Source organism: Zophobas morio, unplaced genomic scaffold (assembly GCF_036711695.1).
Source record: "Zophobas morio isolate AGI-343-1 ecotype UQ-CSIRO unplaced genomic scaffold, CSIRO_AGI_Zmor_V1 ptg000078l, whole genome shotgun sequence".
Classification (NCBI taxonomy): domain Eukaryota; kingdom Metazoa; phylum Arthropoda; class Insecta; order Coleoptera; family Tenebrionidae; genus Zophobas; species Zophobas morio.
Genome location: NW_026972183.1, coordinates 580065 through 604529, shown reverse-complemented (window position 1 = coordinate 604529; position 24465 = coordinate 580065). Strand labels below are relative to the sequence as shown.

Below are 24465 nucleotides of genomic sequence, written 5' to 3'. Positions count from 1 at the left end.
AATGGTAAGAGATAGGAGGTTCGTGTATAGAGCAAAAAAGATTGACAAAAACAAATAATATCGACAGCCGTCGACGGTTTTTCGCTAACTTTTGACATGACTGTGAAAAGGGCAAAAGTTTGTGGCGCCCAAACGGTAAAACTTAAAAAATATATTTTTGTACCAAAATATTTCTGAGTGAACAGTCTATAGGTCCACTTAGCAAAATAAATATTTTTTGCTACCGTTTAGTAGTAATAACGAAAAAACGTCATAGTTCGTAAGCGGTAAGAGGTAGCATGTCGGCTCAGGGGAACGGGGAAATGCTAAAAAAATTAAGGCATATGTTGAACAAAAAAAATTTTGAAAAAAGTTGAAAATAAGGGAGAAAAGGGCAAAAGTTTCTAGTGTCCAAATGGTAAGAAATAGAATATCGGTTGCATACAGCAAAACCTTCTTCTGGAACGAACGCATAAGTTTGTTCAAAAAAATCGATTCTGTCCACGTCAACCTTGATACAGGAGCCATTTTTAGTTTTTTCGAGGTCGCTACGTAAAACTTTTTTCAGGTCGAAAAAAAGACCATCGAAAAAGGATTCGAATAAGCCCAACATGCAACACTTAAAAAAAAAAAAAAAAAAAAAAAAAAAGCGAAATAGGTTATTCTTTATATTTATTGTTATATGACTACTACCATCACAACTAAATATACTAAGACAGTAAAAAAAAAAATTCCAGTTAACCGAAAACCGCTTTTTGTTGAATTTTATATGAAAACAACAAAAGATCATTAAAAAAAAAAAAACGAAAACCTATAAACAGCCATCAAAAATCAATAAAAAAAAGAAAAACATCAAAAACAAATAAAAAACCAAAAAACTATCAAAAACCAACAAAAAACCATCAAAAAGCACTATTAAAAAAAAGATATATATATATATATATATTGATACTTCTACTACTTCTAAATTTGTATATGTTAGCCTATGCTGTGGTGGTGGATCATGATGAGTCATATCGTGCTGCTGGACAAATAATTTAAAACGTATTAAATAACTTGTTGTTGTATTAAATCGTAGTTGCTAAATCTTTCTGAATTAGTGAAACTCTTGCATTTTCGATAAGAGAAAAACAACTGAATCGTCAACTTGAAATAAAAATTAGAGAGGGAAAAAGAGTAAAAGAAGGGATTAATTTCGTATATAAATTCAAGACTATATGAAAGATGTGATTATAACTGATTAACTAGTATCAAGAGAATTAACCAATAGATATCTAGGGACATGGGTAAGGTTATATTTTTATTACAGTATGTAAATTTCATATATTTTTTTTTGTTTTGTTTAGAGGATTTTATAGTTTGCCCATACGATAGGAGCCATCGAATGCTAGAGGGGAGACTCCAGAGGCATATATTTAGGTGTCATAGGGAGGCTTGGGAAAGGGAGCGACAGCTCCGCGAAGCTGCACTTCCCAAAGCATCACCACCGATACCATCTCAACCATCAAAATGGTTCAATTCTGAACCCCCAAAAGTAACATCACTCGAAAATTGGGACGACGACGCCAGTGGGACGTACGTTCCATCGTTGAAGGATGACTTGATGCTCGACAAGACATCAATAAATTTTTATAACGCTGTGTTCGGCAAAAATAAACAAAAATAATTTTTTGTTTTTGTCTGTCTCTACTCGTTAATTTGTACCACCCTACCAGAACTTACCATCTCTACAAGCTACCTCTCTAAATACTAACAGCGATACCATTCCCAAGGAGAACATGGACTTTTGTTTAAGAAATGCTCGTGTATGGTTTGTCACAATATTCCTGATATTATCGATACATCGATCCCACTACAGTATAAACAAGAATTTGTCTTAAGAAACAAAAGCCGCTGCAAGTCACCTAATTACACCATTATTGACGATTATAGTGGTTCCAAAAATTTTAGCGAAAATGCTACAGGATATTGTTTGGCAAAACCATTGATTTGGATATATACTGCCCAACATGCAACACTTAAAAAAAAAAAAAAACAAGCGAAATAAAATACTTATATTATTTATTGATATATAAATATTACTATTACAATACAAGCACCACTATCACTACTAATTCTACTACTAAAACATTTCAACACTTTTAACGCTACTAACACTACTACTGACACTATGAGATTATATACATTTTATTTTTACATATAGTTTCTTTAATTTGTCGGATTTTTGAATACTTTTTTTCATTTCGTTTTCTGCACCCCGCAATTCACTTTGTTCTTCCACTAACTGTCTTTGGAGAGTTGCAATTTGATTTGCTAATTTTTTAATGTTTTTTTTGCACTTTTTTTGTTTTTGCACTAGTTCCCTTTGTCGCGTATTATGTCTGTCCTGCGCTGCCCTACACTTCCACTTAAAATTATACAATAATGTAGATGCATTGTCTTCGTCTTCGAATTCATCACCCGAATCATCAGGTGCAGCAGGATGAGGTGTATCAGGGGCAGGTGTTGGTTGAGACGTCGGTGGTGATGGTGATTTGCGGACCGGTTGTTGCTGCTCCTCCTGCTGCTGTTGCTGCTGCTCCTGCTCCTGCTCCTGCTGCTCTTGCTGCTCTCTCTGCCTCTGTTCGTCTTCCTCCGTAACTCCGTAAACATTACGAAGGAAAGACAAGCTTTTTCCGTGCGCCTCTAACCCCTCAAACAGTGAGGGCGTCATAGAGACGCACGGCTCCTCCAGCCCTGATATATCTAGCTGGGAAGGTGTCTGGGAGTCTTCCACAGCGGAAGTGGAGGCGTCCTCACTTTTTGTTTTTAGTTTTTCAATTTCTTCCTCAGGTAGATCTGCAAGTCTACGCAGTTTGGGCAAAGGCGGCTGAAAATAAAATAAATACTTATAAACATTTCTACATTTTATGAATATAAAAACATTTTTTTTTTTAAATTAATCAAAAATAAAAAACCTACCTGTATCACTACATCCTGGAGGATGTTAATTTTTGGTTTCTTGAGACTCAAGGAATACTTCATTTTTTTTTTTTTTTTTCAACAATTAGCACTTAACACTAACAGACACAGAATTAAGACAAACAATTACGAGTTCCTATGCAAAATATATAGGAAAAATAATGCAGAATATGCAGAAAATAAATGGCGAAGAAGGGTGAAATGTCAAATCAGCAGTTTTACATGTCCATATATGGTCATTTAAAGATTGATTGCAATGAAGTAGGAGGGTGAAATGTCAAATCAGCAGTTTTTTCATGTCCATATATGGTCATTTAATAATTTATTGCAATTCAGCAATTCTTCAAACTATTTCCGTGTGAATTGCAATTCAGCAATTTTTTGATATTTGGTATATAAAAGTAACTTTTGTAAGCATGTGAGTACAGTTCACACATCAGATATGTTCTCATTAAAAAACACAAGTTTCATTTCTCGCAATCTTGATATATCTTCACTGAATGAAGAAAAACGTCGTATCATTCAAACAGTTGAAAGTTTGTTACATCAAAAATTTCGGTCGTCCAGAACTTTCATGGCTGGGGGATGTGCAGCGTTTCTCTTAGGTCGGACGTCTTCTTATACAGACATCGATATTTACGTCGAAGCAGATGAAAATACACAAAAATGGGCTAAGGATAACTGCGCAGACAATCACATGTCTAAATATGACTATCTTTATCAGTCCAAGTGGCCCTGCTGCTATTTGAAGTTTGATGGATTTATATTTAATATTATTTTTGTTGAACCTCGTCTTCAATTTTCGTTGGAAGCCAGAATTCTATGTATCCTTAAATCGTTCGACTTAACCGCGTGCAAAGTGGCAATACACTTTTCAAGTGGAATAAATCCTGTTCTTGTAGAATGGAAATTAACTGACCTGAACTTCGATAATGTCAAGAAAAAGGATCGCATCATTAAGTATAAGAAAAGAATTGAGAAAAATGAAAAGGAACAACGATTCGATCCCAACAGTTTGTCTATGTTGGCCTATACCGTCGTGGTAGATCATGATGACTCATATCGTGCTGCTGGACAAATACTTTGAAAGATATTTATATAACTTAATATTGTTATGCTGAATCATTGTAGTGTTGATTCCGTTAGATAAATATGTAAGAGGATATTAAATAAAACTCACAAACGTAACTAATTGTTTTATTGAACCAATATGTTTATACATTTTCAAACATTTATTGAACTATTGCATTTGCTACAGTGAGTGAAACAAATTAGTACTAAATAAAGAAACACACACACGCACAATTATTTTTGTGTGTCTTGACATGTTTCCGTTTGCCGCCTTCGAAACGATGATATATTTTTTTTAATATTTTCTGAATACGTCTCTGGCAGCGTGCGAGATCCAATGCATCGCAAGCTTTTTCGCTCTCCGTCATCTAACACCTTATTGTAATAATTTCGAAGGAATGCGGACATGTTTACGTTATTGTGGATTAATTCTGGGCGTAATTCAACGATTTCGAAACGAAATTGATATATGGCAACGATTTCATTATTTTGTACATTAATTACTGCATGTTTTTTTTTATATATATATATATATAAAATCTGGTGTGGATACAAAAGTTGAATATCCGAATTTAATTGGGTCGTATTTATTTATGTTAATTTTCAATCCCAAAATTTCATACAACGCCCAACCGGAATCCTTTTCTGCAAATTTCTCTAATTTTTTCATGATTTTATCAATGACGTTTTCTTCGTACCATTCTTTTAAATTTGTGTTTTGATCAATGTGTTATTTTTTGTTGAAAATGTTTTAATGTCTGTTTCACTAGAGTGCGGTTGAATAAAATTTGCCGAAAAAATTACATTTACCTTAAGCATTGAGTTTTTCACTTCTTTTTTAATTCTAAACATAAAGCATTTAAAAGATTGTTGAAAAAAAAACTGAAGAGGATCTTTAACATGGTGGTTACTTATAAATCCTGTACGAATTCGTTGTTGAAAGCAGGATTCGACATCTTGCCATGTTACATTAGTCACCGATTTAAATTTGTTGGTTTTAATATAGCCTTCACCAGTTTTTATAGATAATAATTGTTTTTTCTTATTTAAAAGCTTTAGGTGATAAAATTTCAAATACGTCAAGCTTGTTCCTAAGGAATTTGCGTTTTCCAATATATTTTCTCAGGGGATTTTACATTTGAGTGCTTTTCTAATTATTATTATACTGTTATAACTAAAAAAATGTTTAGTTTCTTTGATTGTTTTGATTTTACTTAAGTATTCATGAATTAGCTTAAGAGAGTTTTTACATATAACCCTCACTGATTCTTGTGATTTCATTTTTTGTCGTGAAACTTGCTCACCACAGCAGAAAAAAAAAAAAAAGAACACTACTATGACCCGTGGAGTATATTGTATTGAATTGTAGCGTTGATGCTCTTAGATTAACATGTTGAAGTAAGTATATTAAATAAAACAATCTAGTAGCTAGTTGTTTTATCGAATCATACATTTGTTGTAGATTAACATGGTGAAGGATATTAAATAAAACAATCAAAAGTAGCTAATTGTTTTATTGAATCATACATTTGTTGGAGTATTTTATTTGCTAAAATAACTGAAACAAATTAATCCTAAATAAAGGAACACACAAAATACGATTACAAAAATAATTGCTCCTATCGAAGTAAATATCCATAGGGGAAGTTCAGCCTCCCAGAGTTTTCGCTCCCTCTCCCAGGCATCCCGATGACAGTTGAAAATATGTTTTCTCAACCTCTTCTCTAACAGCCTGTGGCTAGGATCATAAGGACAAATGATAAATTTTTCTACACAGAAAAAAAAAAAGTTTTTAAAACTTTACATACTACAACAAAAATGTATAAGCTTACCCATTTCTGCTGTTAAGTATTAACTTATGTACTTGCAAGAAACTTATTAATTCGTTCTTGTGTGTGTGTGATCTTTAATTTATACACCATATTAATCCCCACCCTTGCTTTTTTCCTTCCATTTTTGTTAAGGCTTTCTTAAAAAAATCACAGTACATAATTTTTGCATTACAACAGGGAAGAAAAAATCAATTGAAGAAAAACTACAGTCAATATGATCATTGTAATCTGAGAGATGTAAAATTGTACCTTAATGATACCATGTATCCCTACAAAAACATGAATGTTGATTTCACAAATAATCGGTATGCAATTGTCTATGATATGTTTAAAGAATTCCAGACATCGTTCTTATCCAAACAAACCAGCGAACTTCGATAAGGATGAAATGAAAAATACATCCCTGCACAAGATGTCGTCAGAGTGATGTAAATAATTTCATCTGTTATTGTATTATGTTTGGGGGTAAATAAAACTACATATAACCCATTTTTGTGTATTTTATTCATGGTTACCAGAAATTACATGTAAAGTTTTCTTATAATCATCTAACTTAATCGAGGGCCATTTTGTTGAATCCGGTCCCTCTGTCCATCCTAATGGTATTTCAGGATTGGCTTCTCCTTTGACAATGTTCTTTTTGATCCAGTTGAAAATTCTTCGGTGCTCCTGATTTTGAGAAGGTTGAAATGCGAAAGAATCGTAATTTATTATTTCTAAAGACTCATAGAAAGTACTGAGCGCTTTATGGTTTGCCAAATACGCAGCCCGACACATAAATTCATCCACGCACTGGTCGATCCTTCGATAATTTTTCCGGATATTCTCAACAGGATAGAATATATCTCCAAGATTCTGCCAGCGATTATCACTCAATAATTTATAAATAAAACATTTATACGTTAGAGTATTGTCCAAATAGTTGGTGGTCATCAAAAACTCCAAAGCAGCATAATTTAAATTTTCAATTTGGTCTCTTTCGCATACACGTAGAAATGCATCAATGTAACCATCGACACATTGCTTTCTTTGTAGCAGAATACAAATGTCAAGTGTATAAAAGTCACTTTCACTTTCGGCAATCCATTTAAACACTTCGTCCGGTACAATAAAATCTTTTTTATCGATGAGATGAAGGAATAAATTTAATTTCGTTCGATCACTCGCAGCGGCTTTAAGATATGTTTTGTACACGCTTTCGGATGCACAAAATGCTTGTAAATCAACAAATTGTCTCAAGTCAGACATTGTTGTAATCATAAAATAACCAACATCAGTGAAATTTAATTGCTTATATATGACAATTCCCACTTTTTTTAAATTACGTGCGAAATATGATATCCCCAAGGTTTCGTATCCGTTGCGAATCTTATGACAATTCTTTTGTCATCATTGGGGCTGAGAACTACTTTTTCTTGTTTTACTGTGTAAACAGTATGATGTTTGGACTTGATGAGTCTTTGGGATTTTTCGTAACTTCGATTATTAAATAAACAATCTTTGTAATTTTCAAACGTTATTGTTTTAAGTGATGCTTTTGTACTACCTTTGGATTTCTTAACTAATTTTTTATTGAAATCATAACTTGCAGTTCTAGATGCGTACATTTTAGATCTGAGACCCACAAATTCTAGCATAATCTTACCGTTATTTTCATCTTTCTTATTTTTAAGTTCTATATCATAAATATTATATAAATCATAGTCAGAAGTATCAAATCTATGTGAATCATTCATTAATTCACATATAAACAAAAAACTAGTCAACGGGTCATAGTAGTGTTCTTTTTTTTTTTTTCTGCTGTGGTGAGCAAGTTTCACGACAAAAAATGAAATCACAAGAATCAGTGAGGGTTATATGTAAAAACTCTCTTAAGCTAATTCATGAATACTTAAGTAAAATCAAAACAATCAAAGAAACTAAACATTTTTTTAGTTATAACAGTATAATAATAATTAGAAAAGCACTCAAATGTAAAATCCCCTGAGAAAATATATTGGAAAACGCAAATTCCTTAGGAACAAGCTTGACGTATTTGAAATTTTATCACCTAAAGCTTTTAAATAAGAAAAAACAATTATTATCTATAAAAACTGGTGAAGGCTATATTAAAACCAACAAATTTAAATCGGTGACTAATGTAACATGGCAAGATGTCGAATCCTGCTTTCAACAACGAATTCGTACAGGATTTATAAGTAACCACCATGTTAAAGATCCTCTTCAGTTTTTTTTTCAACAATCTTTTAAATGCTTTATGTTTAGAATTAAAAAAGAAGTGAAAAACTCAATGCTTAAGGTAAATGTAATTTTTTCGGCAAATTTTATTCAACCGCACTCTAGTGAAACAGACATTAAAACATTTTCAACAAAAAATAACACATTGATCAAAACACAAATTTAAAAGAATGGTACGAAGAAAACGTCATTGATAAAATCATGAAAAAATTAGAGAAATTTGCAGAAAAGGATTCCGGTTGGGCGTTGTATGAAATTTTGGGATTGAAAATTAACATAAATAAATACGACCCAATTAAATTCGGATATTCAACTTTTGTATCCACACCAGATTTTATATATATATATATAAAAAAAAAACATGCAGTAATTAATGTACAAAATAATGAAATCGTTGCCATATATCAATTTCGTTTCGAAATCGTTGAATTACGCCCAGAATTAATCCACAATAACGTAAACATGTCCGCATTCCTTCGAAATTATTACAATAAGGTGTTAGATGACGGAGAGCGAAAAAGCTTGCGATGCATTGGATCTCGCACGCTGCCAGAGACGTATTCAGAAAATATTAAAAAAAATATATCATCGTTTCGAAGGCGGCAAACGGAAACATGTCAAGACACACAAAAATAATTGTGCGTGTGTGTGTTTCTTTATTTAGTACTAATTTGTTTCACTCACTGTAGCAAATGCAATAGTTCAATAAATGTTTGAAAATGTATAAACATATTGGTTCAATAAAACAATTAGTTACGTTTGTGAGTTTTATTTAATATCCTCTTACATATTTATCTAACGGAATCAACACTACAATGATTCAGCATAACAATATTAAGTTATATAAATATCTTTCAAAGTATTTGTCCAGCAGCACGATATGAGTCATCATGATCTACCACGACGGTATAGGCCAACATAGACAAACTGTTGGGATCGAATCGTTGTTCCTTTTCATTTTTCTCAATTCTTTTCTTATACTTAATGATGCGATCCTTTTTCTTGACATTATCGAAGTTCAGGTCAGTTAATTTCCATTCTACAAGAACAGGATTTATTCCACTTGAAAAGTGTATTGCCACTTTGCACGCGGTTAAGTCGAACGATTTAAGGATACATAGAATTCTGGCTTCCAACGAAAATTGAAGACGAGGTTCAACAAAAATAATATTAAATATAAATCCATCAAACTTCAAATAGCAGCAGGGCCACTTGGACTGATAAAGATAGTCATATTTAGACATGTGATTGTCTGCGCAGTTATCCTTAGCCCATTTTTGTGTATTTTCATCTGCTTCGACGTAAATATCGATGTCTGTATAAGAAGACGTCCGACCTAAGAGAAACGCTGCACATCCCCCAGCCATGAAAGTTCTGGACGACCGAAATTTTTGATGTAACAAACTTTCAACTGTTTGAATGATACGACGTTTTTCTTCATTCAGTGAAGATATATCAAGATTGCGAGAAATGAAACTTGTGTTTTTTAATGAGAACATATCTGATGTGTGAACTGTACTCACATGCTTACAAAAGTTACTTTTATATACCAAATATCAAAAAATTGCTGAATTGCAATTCACACGGAAATAGTTTGAAGAATTGCTGAATTGCAATAAATTATTAAATGACCATATATGGACATGAAAAAACTGCTGATTTGACATTTCACCCTCCTACTTCATTGCAATCAATCTTTAAATGACCATATATGGACATGTAAAACTGCTGATTTGACATTTCACCCTTCTTCGCCATTTATTTTCTGCATATTCTGCATTATTTTTCCTATATATTTTGCATAGGAACTCGTAATTGTTTGTCTTAATTCTGTGTCTGTTAGTGTTAAGTGCTAATTGTTGAAAAAAAAAAAAAAAAATGAAGTATTCCTTGAGTCTCAAGAAACCAAAAATTAACATCCTCCAGGATGTAGTGATACAGGTAGGTTTTTTATTTTTGATTAATTTAAAAAAAAAAATGTTTTTATATTCATAAAATGTAGAAATGTTTATAAGTATTTATTTTATTTTCAGCCGCCTTTGCCCAAACTGCGTAGACTTGCAGATCTACCTGAGGAAGAAATTGAAAAACTAAAAACAAAAAGTGAGGACGCCTCCACTTCCGCTGTGGAAGACTCCCAGACACCTTCCCAGCTAGATATATCAGGGCTGGAGGAGCCGTGCGTCTCTATGACGCCCTCACTGTTTGAGGGGTTAGAGGCGCACGGAAAAAGCTTGTCTTTCCTTCGTAATGTTTACGGAGTTACGGAGGAAGACGAACAGAGGCAGAGAGAGCAGCAAGAGCAGCAGGAGCAGGAGCAGGAGCAGCAGCAACAGCAGCAGGAGGAGCAGCAACAACCGGTCCGCAAATCACCATCACCACCGACGTCTCAACCAACACCTGCCCCTGATACACCTCATCCTGCTGCACCTGATGATTCGGGTGATGAATTCGAAGACGAAGACAATGCATCTACATTATTGTATAATTTTAAGTGGAAGTGTAGGGCAGCGCAGGACAGACATAATACGCGACAAAGGGAACTAGTGCAAAAACAAAAAAAGTGCAAAAAAAACATTAAAAAATTAGCAAATCAAATTGCAACTCTCCAAAGACAGTTAGTGGAAGAACAAAGTGAATTGCGGGGTGCAGAAAACGAAATGAAAAAAAGTATTCAAAAATCCGACAAATTAAAGAAACTATATGTAAAAATAAAATGTATATAATCTCATAGTGTCAGTAGTAGTGTTAGTAGCGTTAAAAGTGTTGAAATGTTTTAGTAGTAGAATTAGTAGTGATAGTGGTGCTTGTATTGTAATAGTAATATTTATATATCAATAAATAATATAAGTATTTTATTTCGCTTGTTTTTTTTTTTTTTTAAGTGTTGCATGTTGGGCAGTATATATCCAAATCAATGGTTTTGCCAAACAATATCCTGTAGCATTTTCGCTAAAATTTTTGGAACCACTATAATCGTCAATAATGGTGTAATTAGGTGACTTGCAGCGGCTTTTGTTTCTTAAGACAAATTCTTGTTTATACTGTAGTGGGATCGATGTATCGATAATATCAGGAATATTGTGACAAACCATACACGAGCATTTCTTAAACAAAAGTCCATGTTCTCCTTGGGAATGGTATCGCTGTTAGTATTTAGAGAGGTAGCTTGTAGAGATGGTAAGTTCTGGTAGGGTGGTACAAATTAACGAGTAGAGACAGACAAAAACAAAAAATTATTTTTGTTTATTTTTGCCGAACACAGCGTTATAAAAATTTATTGATGTCTTGTCGAGCATCAAGTCATCCTTCAACGATGGAACGTACGTCCCACTGGCGTCGTCGTCCCAATTTTCGAGTGATGTTACTTTTGGGGGTTCAGAATTGAACCATTTTGATGGTTGAGATGGTATCGGTGGTGATGCTTTGGGAAGTGCAGCTTCGCGGAGCTGTCGCTCCCTTTCCCAAGCCTCCCTATGACACCTAAATATATGCCTCTGGAGTCTCCCCTCTAGCATTCGATGGCTCCTATCGTATGGGCAAACTATAAAATCCTCTAAACAAAACAAAAAAAAATATATGAAATTTACATACTGTAATAAAAATATAACCTTACCCATGTCCCTAGATATCTATTGGTTAATTCTCTTGATACTAGTTAATCAGTTATAATCACATCTTTCATATAGTCTTGAATTTATATACGAAATTAATCCCTTCTTTTACTCTTTTTCCCTCTCTAATTTTTATTTCAAGTTGACGATTCAGTTGTTTTTCTCTTATCGAAAATGCAAGAGTTTCACTAATTCAGAAAGATTTAGCAACTACGATTTAATACAACAACAAGTTATTTAATACGTTTTAAATTATTTGTCCAGCAGCACGATATGACTCATCATGATCCACCACCACAGCATAGGCTAACATATACAAATTTAGAAGTAGTAGAAGTATCAATATATATATATATATATATCTTTTTTTTAATAGTGCTTTTTGATGGTTTTTTGTTGGTTTTTGATAGTTTTTTGGTTTTTTATTTGTTTTTGATGTTTTTCTTTTTTTTATTGATTTTTGATGGCTGTTTATAGGTTTTCGTTTTTTTTTTTTTAATGATCTTTTGTTGTTTTCATATAAAATTCAACAAAAAGCGGTTTTCGGTTAACTGGAATTTTTTTTTTTACTGTCTTAGTATATTTAGTTGTGATGGTAGTAGTCATATAACAATAAATATAAAGAATAACCTATTTCGCTTTTTTTTTTTTTTTTTTTTTTTTTTTAAGTGTTGCATGTTGGGCTTATTCGAATCCTTTTTCGATGGTCTTTTTTTCGACCTGAAAAAAGTTTTACGTAGCGACCTCGAAAAAACTAAAAATGGCTCCTGTATCAAGGTTGACGTGGACAGAATCGATTTTTTTGAACAAACTTATGCGTTCGTTCCAGAAGAAGGTTTTGCTGTATGCAACCGATATTCTATTTCTTACCATTTGGACACTAGAAACTTTTGCCCTTTTCTCCCTTATTTTCAACTTTTTTCAAAATTTTTTTTGTTCAACATATGCCTTAATTTTTTTAGCATTTCCCCGTTCCCCTGAGCCGACATGCTACCTCTTACCGCTTACGAACTATGACGTTTTTTCGTTATTACTACTAAACGGTAGCAAAAAATATTTATTTTGCTAAGTGGACCTATAGACTGTTCACTCAGAAATATTTTGGTACAAAAATATATTTTTTAAGTTTTACCGTTTGGGCGCCACAAACTTTTGCCCTTTTCACAGTCATGTCAAAAGTTAGCGAAAAACCGTCGACGGCTGTCGATATTATTTGTTTTTGTCAATCTTTTTTGCTCTATACACGAACCTCCTATCTCTTACCATTTTCGAGTAACAAAAATTTTTTCTATTTAAACGGTAGATACACCTATGAGTCATAATCATTTTTACACACGATTAGATAGTACTTCATGAATATGCATTTGATTTTGTGGAAAAACAAACTTTTCAAAATTTGGATTTTTTTTTGAGATTTTTTTTGTTTTAATTTTTCTTTGGATTCTTTGAATTTTTTAAATTTTTTTTTTTCACCAAAACTTCTAATTTACTTTCCTACTGCTCAAGGAAAACTTTTTTTCGAATTTTGACAACCTTTTTTGACAAAAATTGTTGCGCCCCAAACTCAAATTTTCACATATTTAATTACATGGACCTATTGATTATTCATCCAAAAATATTTTGACACAAAAAACAAATTTTTAACTAATTCCGTTTGGTCACCACAAACTTTTGCCCTTTTCTCCGAAATGCTAAACTCAAACTAAAAACCGTCGACACAGGTGCATGTGTTTCGTATTTTAGGAACTTTTTTGTTCTTTGCACGAACCTCGTATCTCTTACCGTCTTCGAGTAAAACATTTTTTTTTTATATTTAAACAATTATTGCACCTCCAACCCACATTTATTTTTACACAAATGTGTCATTAGTTTATAGGGATGCATTTTTATTTTTTTAACAAACTTTCTGCCCTTTGGCACCCTCAAGCGATAATTCTTTTTTTTTAATATTTCCGAATACGTCCCTGTCTATTGAAGATAAGAGCGTCCAGTTCCGTAAGAATTTGCTGAAACAGCATCGCGTTATTTCATTCTGTGTTGTAATAATGACGGGCGGCGTGTTTCGGTTTATGAATTTTACCGTGAAAAGATTTGGGAAAAAGGTGGTTTTGTTGAACTAAATGGTGGCTTCTGTGAAGTGTGCGTGTATTTGAATGTTTTCGAGGGAGAACGGATGATTTTATTGCCTGTTTTCAATGTCGTAAGTAACAATTTTTTTAATTTTTAACAACACACTCGCCTTCTGACATTTGAGATTTTATTCTAATAATCACTGACAAATAAGCTTAAATCGGCAGAAAGTTGCTGATGAACATTTATTTATTAAGAAAATAACAGGAGTTTTGTCGGAGCAAACACGGCTTTTATTCGTTGCTGTTATTCCCAATTAAATAATTTTAGATGAGACTGGGGAAAATAATACACCAAACGAAATAAACAATATTTATTATAATTTCAATTACAGCTTAAGATTATACAAACTAGTTCGTATTTTATACATTTTAAGAAACTAATAAGTTTTAAATTTAAATCTAATTTACGACGCAGTGGTTTAACCGCAATGTGCACAGTTATTTAACTGATTTTCTTTGCTGAATAATTTTCAATTCTGAATCCAATTTTTCGATTGTTTCTCTAAATTTTCGCTTCTTCTCCATCATTTTTTCGATTAAGGGCTTTATTTGCAATTCGAAACGTTCCACATTCATTTGAAATCTTTTAACATCGTATAACCAAGTATTAATTCGGCTTTCTTTATCATTTATTAAGAAAATAACCGGAACTTTGTCGAAACAAACACGTCTGTTATTCATGACAGTTTGCAATCAAATATTTTTTACATGAGACTGGGGAAAATAATACACCGAACGAATTAAATAATATTTATTATAATTTCTATTACAGCTTAAGATTATTCAATTTAGTTCTTATTTCATACATTTTAATTGCTTCTTTTAAATAACTAATTCGTTTTAAATGTAATTCTAATCTACAACGAAGCAGTCTAACTGCACTTGATTTGTTTTCCACATGAACCAATGCCTTCTTCATTCTTCGATAAATTCGATATTGATGGTTCGACCGATCGGACCTCTATTTACCAAGTACAATTTCAAGCCGTTCACGATCTTCTGGTTCAGATCGCTGATCACTGAGTCGGTGAATTTTTCGGTAAATCTCTGTGGAAGAATCGTTCTAGACTCTTCAAGTTGCACAAATATCTTGTCACCGTACTTTGTAGACAGTTTACTAAAATTTTTTGTTAAAAATTTTTTATTTTCTTCTAAAGTTTTCGCACTCACAAAAGCTTGCAAGTGAGACTCTTTATTCAAGGTAGAAATGAAAGATGACATTTCTAAGTGTTAAATAATTGAATTCAAAAAACTAATTAATTCTTACACACGAATCCATCGACTTTTATACAAGTATAAAACGGAAGTGGGGATGCGAGATTGCGTCCGAGATCCCTCCCCGACCTAAACGAAAAGAGGGGATAGATCTCGAGATGAACGAGGGCAATAAACGACCAAGGTCGAGCAACGACTAGGTCAATGATCGCCCGATGAAAAGTAATGGGGGAGCTGGACCAGCTGGCAAGGTCAGCCACGTGCACCGACAAGCTCGACAACAAATGAAAGGTCAATGACCGCTCGATGAAAAGTAATGGGGGAGCTGGACCAGTTTGACCTCATTTGACCTGGTCTAGAACCCCCACTATATAACTACTGCACATGAGTCCGAAAGTTATTCGTCATGTAATTATGAGGCCAAAAGTTTCTATGGATGAAAGCCATTATTTGATTTAAAGTAACTTTTGGCATCACAATCTTTAGATTTTTTTAATAGTTACTTCATAATTAATAACACAATTATGACTTTTTCTTGTAGGTTTATTTCTCTTATTTGTTATTAAAATAACTGCTATTAAGTTAATTTTAGCTTGGGTTGTATGTTTGAAAGTTGTTCTCTACGATTCTGTGAGGCCAAAGTCTACAAAATATGAAAATAATTTTAGGTTAGATAGTTCAACATTCAGCCAATTATTTATTTTTATTTATAATATTTTCGTGTGGTATAGCAAGAATAATGGTCAAAAATCAAGTATTTTAGGATCAAAAAACGGCACATCAATTTCCAGATAATATTAACACTAATAAGTCTAAAAATCTAACCAAATATTGACTTTTTTAAAGTGTTATAAGTTTACTGACGAGGTGGCTGAGAAAGGGGATGAACCCTGAAACTGGTATCACCAAAATAGTATAAATAAAAATAAATAATTGGTTGATTGCAGAACTACCTAACCCAACTTTATACCCGCGCTAATATGGAAACAAACATATCAAAATAATTGGCTCATTAATAGCAACTTTGGACCTGTCGTCCTTTATATTTGGCTAAGTAGCAAGTATTTAAAAAATGTAAATTATCACTTTAACTTTGAATAAAAAATATTTTTATGAATGCGTCTACAGATACTTCTACCATCCACAGTCTAATTTTGTTTTAACTCCATACAAAATGTTTCGTATTATGGAAAAAATCTGAATCTTTACACTTGGGGGTGTGCCTGAATATATAGCACCGAGTATTGATTCACATGAATTTTACTGCCTCAATTTCACCAAATTTTGGGTTTCCGATTTTAGATTTATTCATGTACCTTGTACTTTAATGTATGTTAGCACATGAGTCCGAAAGTTATTCGTCATGTAATTATGAGGCCAAAAGTTTCTATGGATGAAAGCCATTATTTGATTTAAAGTAACTTTTGGCATCACAATCTTTAGATTTTTTTAATAGTTACTTCATAATTAATAACACAATTATGACTTTTTCTTGTAGGTTTATTTCTCTTATTTGTTATTAAAATAACTGCTATTAAGTTAATTTTAGCTTGGGTTGTATGTTTGAAAGTTGTTCTCTACGATTCTGTGAGGCCAAAGTCTACAAAAGATGAAAATAATTTTAGGTTAGATAGTTCAACATTCAGCCAATTATTTATTTTTATTTATAATATTTTCGTGTGGTATAGCAAGAATAATGGTCAAAAATCAATTATTTTAGGATCAAAAAACGGCACATCAATTTCCAGATAATATTAACACTAATAAGTCTAAAAATCTAACCAAATATTGACTTTTTTAAAGTGTTATAAGTTTACTGACGAGGTGGCTGAGAAAGGGGATGAACCCTGAAACTGGTATCACCAAAATAGTATAAATAAAAATAAATAATTGGTTGATTGCAGAACTACCTAACCCAACTTTACACCCGCGCTAATATGGAAACAAACATATCAAAATAATTGGCTCATTAATAGCAACTTTGGACCTGTCGTCCTTTATATTTGGCTAAGTAGCAAGTATTTAAAAAATGTAAATTATCACTTTAACTTTGAATAAAAAATATTTTTATGAATGCGTCTACAGATACTTCTACCATCCACAGTCTAATTTTGTTTTAACTCCATACAAAATGTTTCGTATTATGGAAAAAATCTGAATCTTTACACTTGGGGGTGTGCCTGAATATATAGCACCGAATATTGATTCACATGAATTTTACTGCCTCGATTTGACCAAATTTTGGGTTTCCGATTTTAGATTTATTCATGTACCTTGTACTTTAATGTATGTTAGCACATGAGTCCGAAAGTTATTCGTCATGTAATTATGAGGCCAAAAGTTTCTATGGATGAAAGCCATTATTTGATTTAAAGTAACTTTTGGCATCACAATCTTTAGATTTTTTTAATAGTTACTTCATAATTAATAACACAATTATGACTTTTTCTTGTAGGTTTATTTCTCTTATTTGTTATTAAAATAACTGCTATTAAGTTAATTTTAGCTTGGGTTGTATGTTTGAAAGTTGTTCTCTACGATTCTGTGAGGCCAAAGTCTACAAAAGATGAAAATAATTTTAGGTTAGATAGTTCAACATTCAGCCAATTATTTATTTTTATTTATACTATTTTCGTGTGGTATAGCAAGAATAATGGTCAAAAATCAAGTATTTTAGGATCAAAAAACGGCACATCAATTTCCAGAAAATATTAACACTAATAAGTCTAAAAATCTAACCAAATATTGACTTTTTTAAAGTGTCATAGGTTTACTGACGAGGTGGCTGAGAAAGGGGATGAACCCTGAAACTGGTATCACCAAAATAGTATAAATAAAAATAAATAATTGGTTGATTGCAGTACTACCTAACCCAAATTTATACCCACGCTAATATGGAAACAAACATATCAAAATAATTAGCTCATTTATAGCAACTTTGGACCTATCTTCCTTTATATTTGGCTAAGTAGCAAGTATTTAAAAAATTTAAATTATCACTTTAACTTTGAATAAAAAATATTTTTATGAATGCGTCTACAGATACTTCTACCATCCACAGTCTAATTTTGTTTTAACTTCATACAAAATGTTTCGTATTATGGAAATAATCTGAATCTTTACACTTGGGGGTGTGCCTGAATATATAGCACCGAATATTGATTCACATGAATTTTTCTGCCTCGATTTGACCAAATTTTGGGTTTCCGATTTTAGATTTATTCATGTACCTTATACTTTAATGTATGTTAGCACATGAGTCCGAAAGTCATTCGTCATGTAATTATGAGGCCAAAAGTTTCTATGGATGAAAGCCATTATTTGATTTAAAGTAACTTTTGGCATCACAATCTTTAGATTTTTTTAATAGTCACTTCACAATTAATAATACAATTATGACTTTTTCTTGTAGGTTTATTTCTCTTATTTGTTATTAAAATAACTGCTGTTAAGTTAATTTTAGCTTGGGTTGTAAGTTTGAAAGTTGTTTTCTACGATTCTGTGAGGCCAAAGTCTACAAAAGATGAAAATAATTTTAGGTTAGATAGTTCAACACTCTGCCAATTATTTATTTTTATTTATACTATTTTCGTGTGGTTTAGCAAGAATAATGGTCAACAATCAAGTATTTTAGGCTCAAAAAACGGCAGATCAAATTCCTGATAAAATTAACACTAATAAGTCTAAAAATTTAACCAAATATTGACTTTTTTAAAGTGTCATAGGTTTACTGACGAGGTGGCTGAGGAAGGGGATGAACCCTGAAACTGGTATCACCAAAATAGTATAAATAAAAATAAATAATTGGTTGATTGCAGAACTACCTAACCCAAATTTATACCCACGCTAATATGGAAACAAACATTTCAAAATAATTAGCTCATTTATAGCAACTTTGGACCTGTCGTCCTTTATATTTGGCTAAGTAGCAAGTATTTAAAAAATTTTAATTATCACTTTAACTTTGAATAAAAAATATTTTTATGTATGCGTCTACAGATTCTTCTACCATCCACAGTCTAATTTTGTTTTAACTTCATACAAAATGTTTCGTATTATGGAAAAAATCTGAATCTTTACACTTGGGGGTGTGCCTGAATATATAGCACCGAATATTGATTCACATGAATTTTACTGCCTCGATTTGACCAAATTTTGGGTTTCCGATTTTAGATTTATTCATGTACCTTGTACTTTAATGTATGTTAGCACATGAGTCCGAAAGTTATTCGTCATGTAATTATGAGGCCAAAAGTTTCTGTGGATGAAAGCCATTATTTGATTTAAAGTAACTTTTGGCATCACAATCTTTAGATTTTTTTAATAGTTACTTCATAATTAATAACACAATTATGACTTTTTCTTGTAGGTTTATTTCTCTTATTTGTTATTAAAATAACTGCTATTAAGTTAATTTTAGCTTGGGTTGTAAGTTTGAAAGTTGTTCTCTACGATTCTGTGAGGCCAAAGTCTACAAAAGATGAAAATAATTTTAGGTTAGATAGTTCAACATTCAGCCAATTATTTATTTTTATTTATAATATTTTCGTGTGGTATAGCAAGAATAATGGTCAAAAATCAAGTATTTTAGGATCAAAAGACGGCACATCAATTTCCAGATAATATTAACACTAATAAGTCTAAAAATCTAACCAAATATTGACTTTTTTAAAGTGTTATAAGTTTACTGACGAGGTGGCTGAGAAAGGGGATGAACCCTGAAACTGGTATCACCAAAATAGTATAAATAAAAATAAATAATTGGTTGATTGCAGAACTACCTAACCCAACTTTATACCCGCGCTAATATGGAAACACACATATCAAAATAATTAGCCCATTTATAGCAACTTTCGAACTCTCGTATTTTATATTTGTCTAAGTAGGAAGTACTTAAAAAATTTAAATAATCACTTTAACTTTGAATAAAAAAATATTTTTATGAATGCGTCTACAGATACTTCTACCATCCACAGTCTAATTTGGTTTTAACTTCATACAAAATGTTTCGTATTATGGAAATAATCTGAATCTTTACACTTGGGGGTGTGCCTGAATATATAGCACCGAATATTGATTCACATGAATTTTTCTGCCTCGATTTGACCAAATTTTGGGTTTCCGATTTTAGATTTATTCATGTACCTTATACTTTAATGTATGTTAGCACATGAGTCCGAAAGTCATTCGTCATGTAATTATGAGGCCAAAAGTTTCTATGGATGAAAGCCATTATTTGATTTAAAGTAACTTTTGGCATCACAATCTTTAGATTTTTTTAATAGTCACTTCACAATTAATAATACAATTATGACTTTTTCTTGTAAGTTTATTTCTCTTATTTGTTATTAAAATAACTGCTGTTAAGTTAATTTTAGCTTGGGTTGTAAGTTTGAAAGTTGTTTTCTACGATTCTGTGAGGCCAAAGTCTACAAAAGATGAAAATAATTTTAGGTTAGATAGTTCAACACTCTGCCAATTATTTATTTTTATTTATAATATTTTCGTGTGGTTTAACAAGAATAATGGTCAACAATCAAGTATTTTAGGATCAAAAAACGGCAGATCAAATTCCTGATAATATTAACACTAATAAGTCTAAAAATTTAACCAAATATTGACTTTTTAAAGTGTTATAGGTTTACTGACGAGGTGGCTGAGGAAGGGGATGAACCCTGAAACTGGTATCACCAAAATAGTATAAATAAAAATAAATAATTGGTTGATTGCAGAACTACATAACCCAACTTTATACCCACGCTAATATGGAAACACACATATCAAAATAATTAGCTCATTTATAGCAACTTTCGAACTCTCGTATTTTATATTTGTCTAAGTAGCAAGTACTTAAAAAATGTAAATTATCACTTTAACTTTGAATAAAAAATATTTTTATGAATGCGTCTACAGATACTTCTACCATTCACAGTCTAATTTTGTTTTAACTTCATACAAAATGTTTCGAATAATGGAAAAAATCTGAATCTTTACACTTGGGGGTGTGCCTGAATATATAGCACCGAATATTGATTCACATGAATTTTACTGCCTCGATTTGACCAAATTTTGGGTTTCCGATTTTAGATTTATTCATGTACCTTGTACTTTAATGTATGTTAGCACATGAGTCCGAAAGTTATTCGTCATGTAATTATGAGGCCAAAAGTTTCTATGGATGAAAGCCATTATTTGATTTAAAGTAACTTTTGGCATCACAATCTTTAGATTTTTTTAATAGTTACTTCATAATTAATAACACAATTATGACTTTTTCTTGTAGGTTTATTTCTCTTATTTGTTATTAAAATAACTGCTATTAAGTTAATTTTAGCTTGGGTTGTATGTTTGAAAGTTGTTCTCTACGATTCTGTGAGGCCAAAGTCTACAAAATATGAAAATAATTTTAGGTTAGATAGTTCAACATTCAGCCAATTATTTATTTTTATTTATAATATTTTCGTGTGGTATAGCAAGAATAATGGTCAAAAATCAAGTATTTTAGGATCAAAAAACGGCACATCAATTTCCAGAAAATATTAACACTAATAAGTCTAAAAATCTAACCAAATATTGACTTTTTTAAAGTGTCATAGGTTTACTGACGAGGTGGCTGAGAAAGGGGATGAACCCTGAAACTGGTATCACCAAAATAGTATAAATAAAAATAAATAATTGGTTGATTGCAGTACTACCTAACCCAAATTTATACCCACGCTAATATGGAAACAAACATATCAAAATAATTAGCTCATTTATAGCAACTTTGGACCTATCTTCCTTTATATTTGGCTAAGTAGCAAGTATTTAAAAAATTTAAATTATCACTTTAACTTTGAATAAAAAATATTTTTATGAATGCGTCTACAGATACTTCTACCATCCACAGTCTAATTTTGTTTTAACTTCATAAAAAATGTTTCGTATTATGGAAATAATCTGAATCTTTACACTTGGGGGTGTGCCTGAATATATAGCACCGAATATTGATTCACATGAATTTTTCTGCCTCGATTTGACCAAATTTTGGGTTTCCGATTTTAGATTTATTCATGTACCTTATACTTTAATGTATGTTAGCACATGAGTCCGAAAGTCATTCGTCATGTAATTATGAGGCCAAAAGTTTCTATGGATGAAAGCCATTATTTGATTTAAGGTAACTTTTGGCATCACAATCTTTAGATTTTTTTAATAGTCACTTCACAATTAATAATACAATTATGACTTTTTCTTGTAGGTTTATTTCTCTTATTTGTTATTAAAATAACTGCTGTTAAGTTAATTTTAGCTTGGGTTGTAAGTTTGAAAGTTGTTTTCTACGATTCTGTGAGGCCAAAGTCTACAAAAGATGAAAATAATTTTAGGTTAGATAGTTCAACACTCTGCCAATTATTTATTTTTATTTAAACTATTTTCGTGTGGTTTAGCAAGAATAATGGTCAACAATCAAGTATTTTAGGCTCAAAAAACGGCAGATCAAATTCCTGATAATATTAACACTAATAAGTCTAAAAATTTAACCAAATATTGACTTTTTAAAGTGTTATAGGTTTACTGACGAGGTGGCTGAGGAAGGGGATGAACCCTGAAACTGGTATCACCAAAATAGTATAAATAAAAATAAATAATTGGTTGATTGCAGAACTACATAACCCAACTTTATACCCACGCTAATATGGAAACACAAATATCAAAATAATTAGCTCATTTATAGCAACTTTCGAACTCTCGTATTTTATATTTGTCTAAGTAGCAAGTACTTAAAAAATGTAAATTATCACTTTAACTTTGAATAAAAAATATTTTTATGAATGCGTCTACAGATATTTCTACCATTCACAGTCTAATTTTGTTTTAACTTCATACAAAATGTTTCGTATAATGGAAAAAATCTGAATCTTTACACTTGGGGGTGTGCCTGAATATATAGCACCGAATATTGATTCACATGAATTTTACTGCCTCGATTTGACCAAATTTTGGGTTTCCGATTTTAGATTTATTCATGTACCTTGTACTTTAATGTATGTTAGCACATGAGTCCGAAAGTTATTCGTCATGTAATTATGAGGCCAAAAATTTCTATGGATGAAAGCCATTATTTGATTTAAAGTAACTTTTGGCATCACAATCTTTAGATTTTTTTAATAGTTACTTCATAATTAATAACACAATTATGACTTTTTCTTGTAGGTTTATTTCTCTTATTTGTTATTAAAATAACTGCTATTAAGTTAATTTTAGCTTGGGTTGTATGTTTGAAAGTTGTTCTCTACGATTCTGTGAGGCCAAAGTCTACAAAATATGAAAATAATTTTAGGTTAGATAGTTCAACATTCAGCCAATTATTTATTTTTATTTATAATATTTTCGTGTGGTATAGCAAGAATAATGGTCAAAAATCAAGTATTTTAGGATCAAAAAACGGCACATCAATTTCCAGATAATATTAACACTAATAAGTCCAAAAATCTAACCAAATATTGACTTTTTTAAAGTGTCATAGGTTTACTGACGAGGTGGCTGAGAAAGGGGATGAACCCTGAAACTGGTATCACCAAAATAGTATAAATAAAAATAAATAATTGGTTGGTTGCAGAACTACCTAACCCAAATTTATACCCACGCTAATATGGAAACAAACATATCAAAATAATTAGCTCATTTATAGCAACTTTGGACCTATCTTCCTTTATATTTGGTTAAGTAGCAAGTATTTAAAAAATTTAAATTATCACTTTAACTTTGAATAAAAAATATTTTTATGAATGCGTCTACAGATACTTCTACCATCCACAGTCTAATTTTGTTTTAACTTCATACAAAATGTTTCGTATTATGGAAATAATCTGAATCTTTACACTTGGGGGTGTGCCTGAATATATAGCACCGAATATTGATTCACATGAATTTTTCTGCCTCGATTTGACCAAATTTTGGGTTTCCGATTTTAGATTTATTCATGTACCTTATACTTTAATGTATGTTAGCACATGAGTCCGAAAGTCATTCGTCATGTAATTATGAGGCCAAAAGTTTCTATGGATGAAAGCCATTATTTGATTTAAAGTAACTTTTGGCATCACAATCTTTAGATTTTTTTAATAGTTACTTCATAATTAATAACACAATTATGACTTTTTCTTGTAGGTTTATTTCTCTTATTTGTTATTAAAATAACTGCTGTTAAGTTAATTTTAGCTTGGGTTGTAAGTTTGAAAGTTGTTTTCTACGATTCTGTGAGGCCGAATTGTACAAAAGATGAAAATAATTTTAGGCTAGATAGTTCACCACTCTGCCAATTATTTATTTTTATTTATACTATTTTGGTGTGGTATAGCAATAATAATGGTCAACAATCAAGGATTTTACAATTTACTTCCTTTATCGCATCCCCTTTGCTCCAGCCTTACTCCGCTC

At 31.6% G+C, this 24465-nt stretch overlaps 3 protein-coding genes across 3 annotated transcripts in view; 2 read left to right on the top strand and 1 right to left on the bottom strand.

Moving 5' to 3' along the window:
- Positions 1-1811: 1811 nt before the first annotated feature.
- Positions 1812-3003, bottom strand: LOC135143937 (ras guanine nucleotide exchange factor P-like). Its single transcript, XM_064075840.1, has 3 exons — positions 2941-3003; positions 2400-2848; positions 1812-1872 (listed from the first exon to the last, which is right to left on the bottom strand). Exons 1-3 carry the CDS (start codon positions 3001-3003, stop codon positions 1812-1814), a joined length of 573 nt encoding a protein of 190 aa, XP_063931910.1.
- A 6956-nt stretch (positions 3004-9959) lies between these two features.
- On the top strand, positions 9960-11151 carry LOC135143936 (ras guanine nucleotide exchange factor P-like). Its single transcript, XM_064075838.1, has 3 exons — positions 9960-10022; positions 10115-10563; positions 11091-11151. Exons 1-3 carry the CDS (start codon positions 9960-9962, stop codon positions 11149-11151), a joined length of 573 nt encoding a protein of 190 aa, XP_063931908.1.
- A 2604-nt stretch (positions 11152-13755) lies between these two features.
- Positions 13756-24465, top strand: part of LOC135143949 (uncharacterized) — a 71052-nt gene continuing 60342 nt past the window's right edge. The window contains exon 1 of the transcript XR_010282953.1: positions 13756-13895. The gene's annotated coding sequence lies outside the window, so the exon portion shown is untranslated. The remainder of the gene's footprint in view (positions 13896-24465) is intronic.

Bases quoted from the DNA above. Each gene is read 5' to 3' on its own strand.
- LOC135143936 (XM_064075838.1), top strand. From the start codon at position 9,960: ATGAAGTATTCCTTGAGTCTCAAGAAACCAAAAATTAACATCCTCCAG. The intron at 10,023-10,114 runs GTAGGTTTTTTA...TTTTATTTTCAG, and splicing joins TCCAGGATGTAGTGATACAG to CCGCCTTTGCCCAAACTGCG. The intron at 10,564-11,090 runs GTATAATTTTAA...GGTGACTTGCAG, and splicing joins GACAATGCATCTACATTATT to CGGCTTTTGTTTCTTAAGAC.
- LOC135143937 (XM_064075840.1), bottom strand. From the start codon at position 3,003: ATGAAGTATTCCTTGAGTCTCAAGAAACCAAAAATTAACATCCTCCAG. The intron at 2,849-2,940 runs GTAGGTTTTTTA...TTTTATTTTCAG, and splicing joins TCCAGGATGTAGTGATACAG to CCGCCTTTGCCCAAACTGCG. The intron at 1,873-2,399 runs GTATAATTTTAA...GGTGACTTGCAG, and splicing joins GACAATGCATCTACATTATT to CGGCTTTTGTTTCTTAAGAC.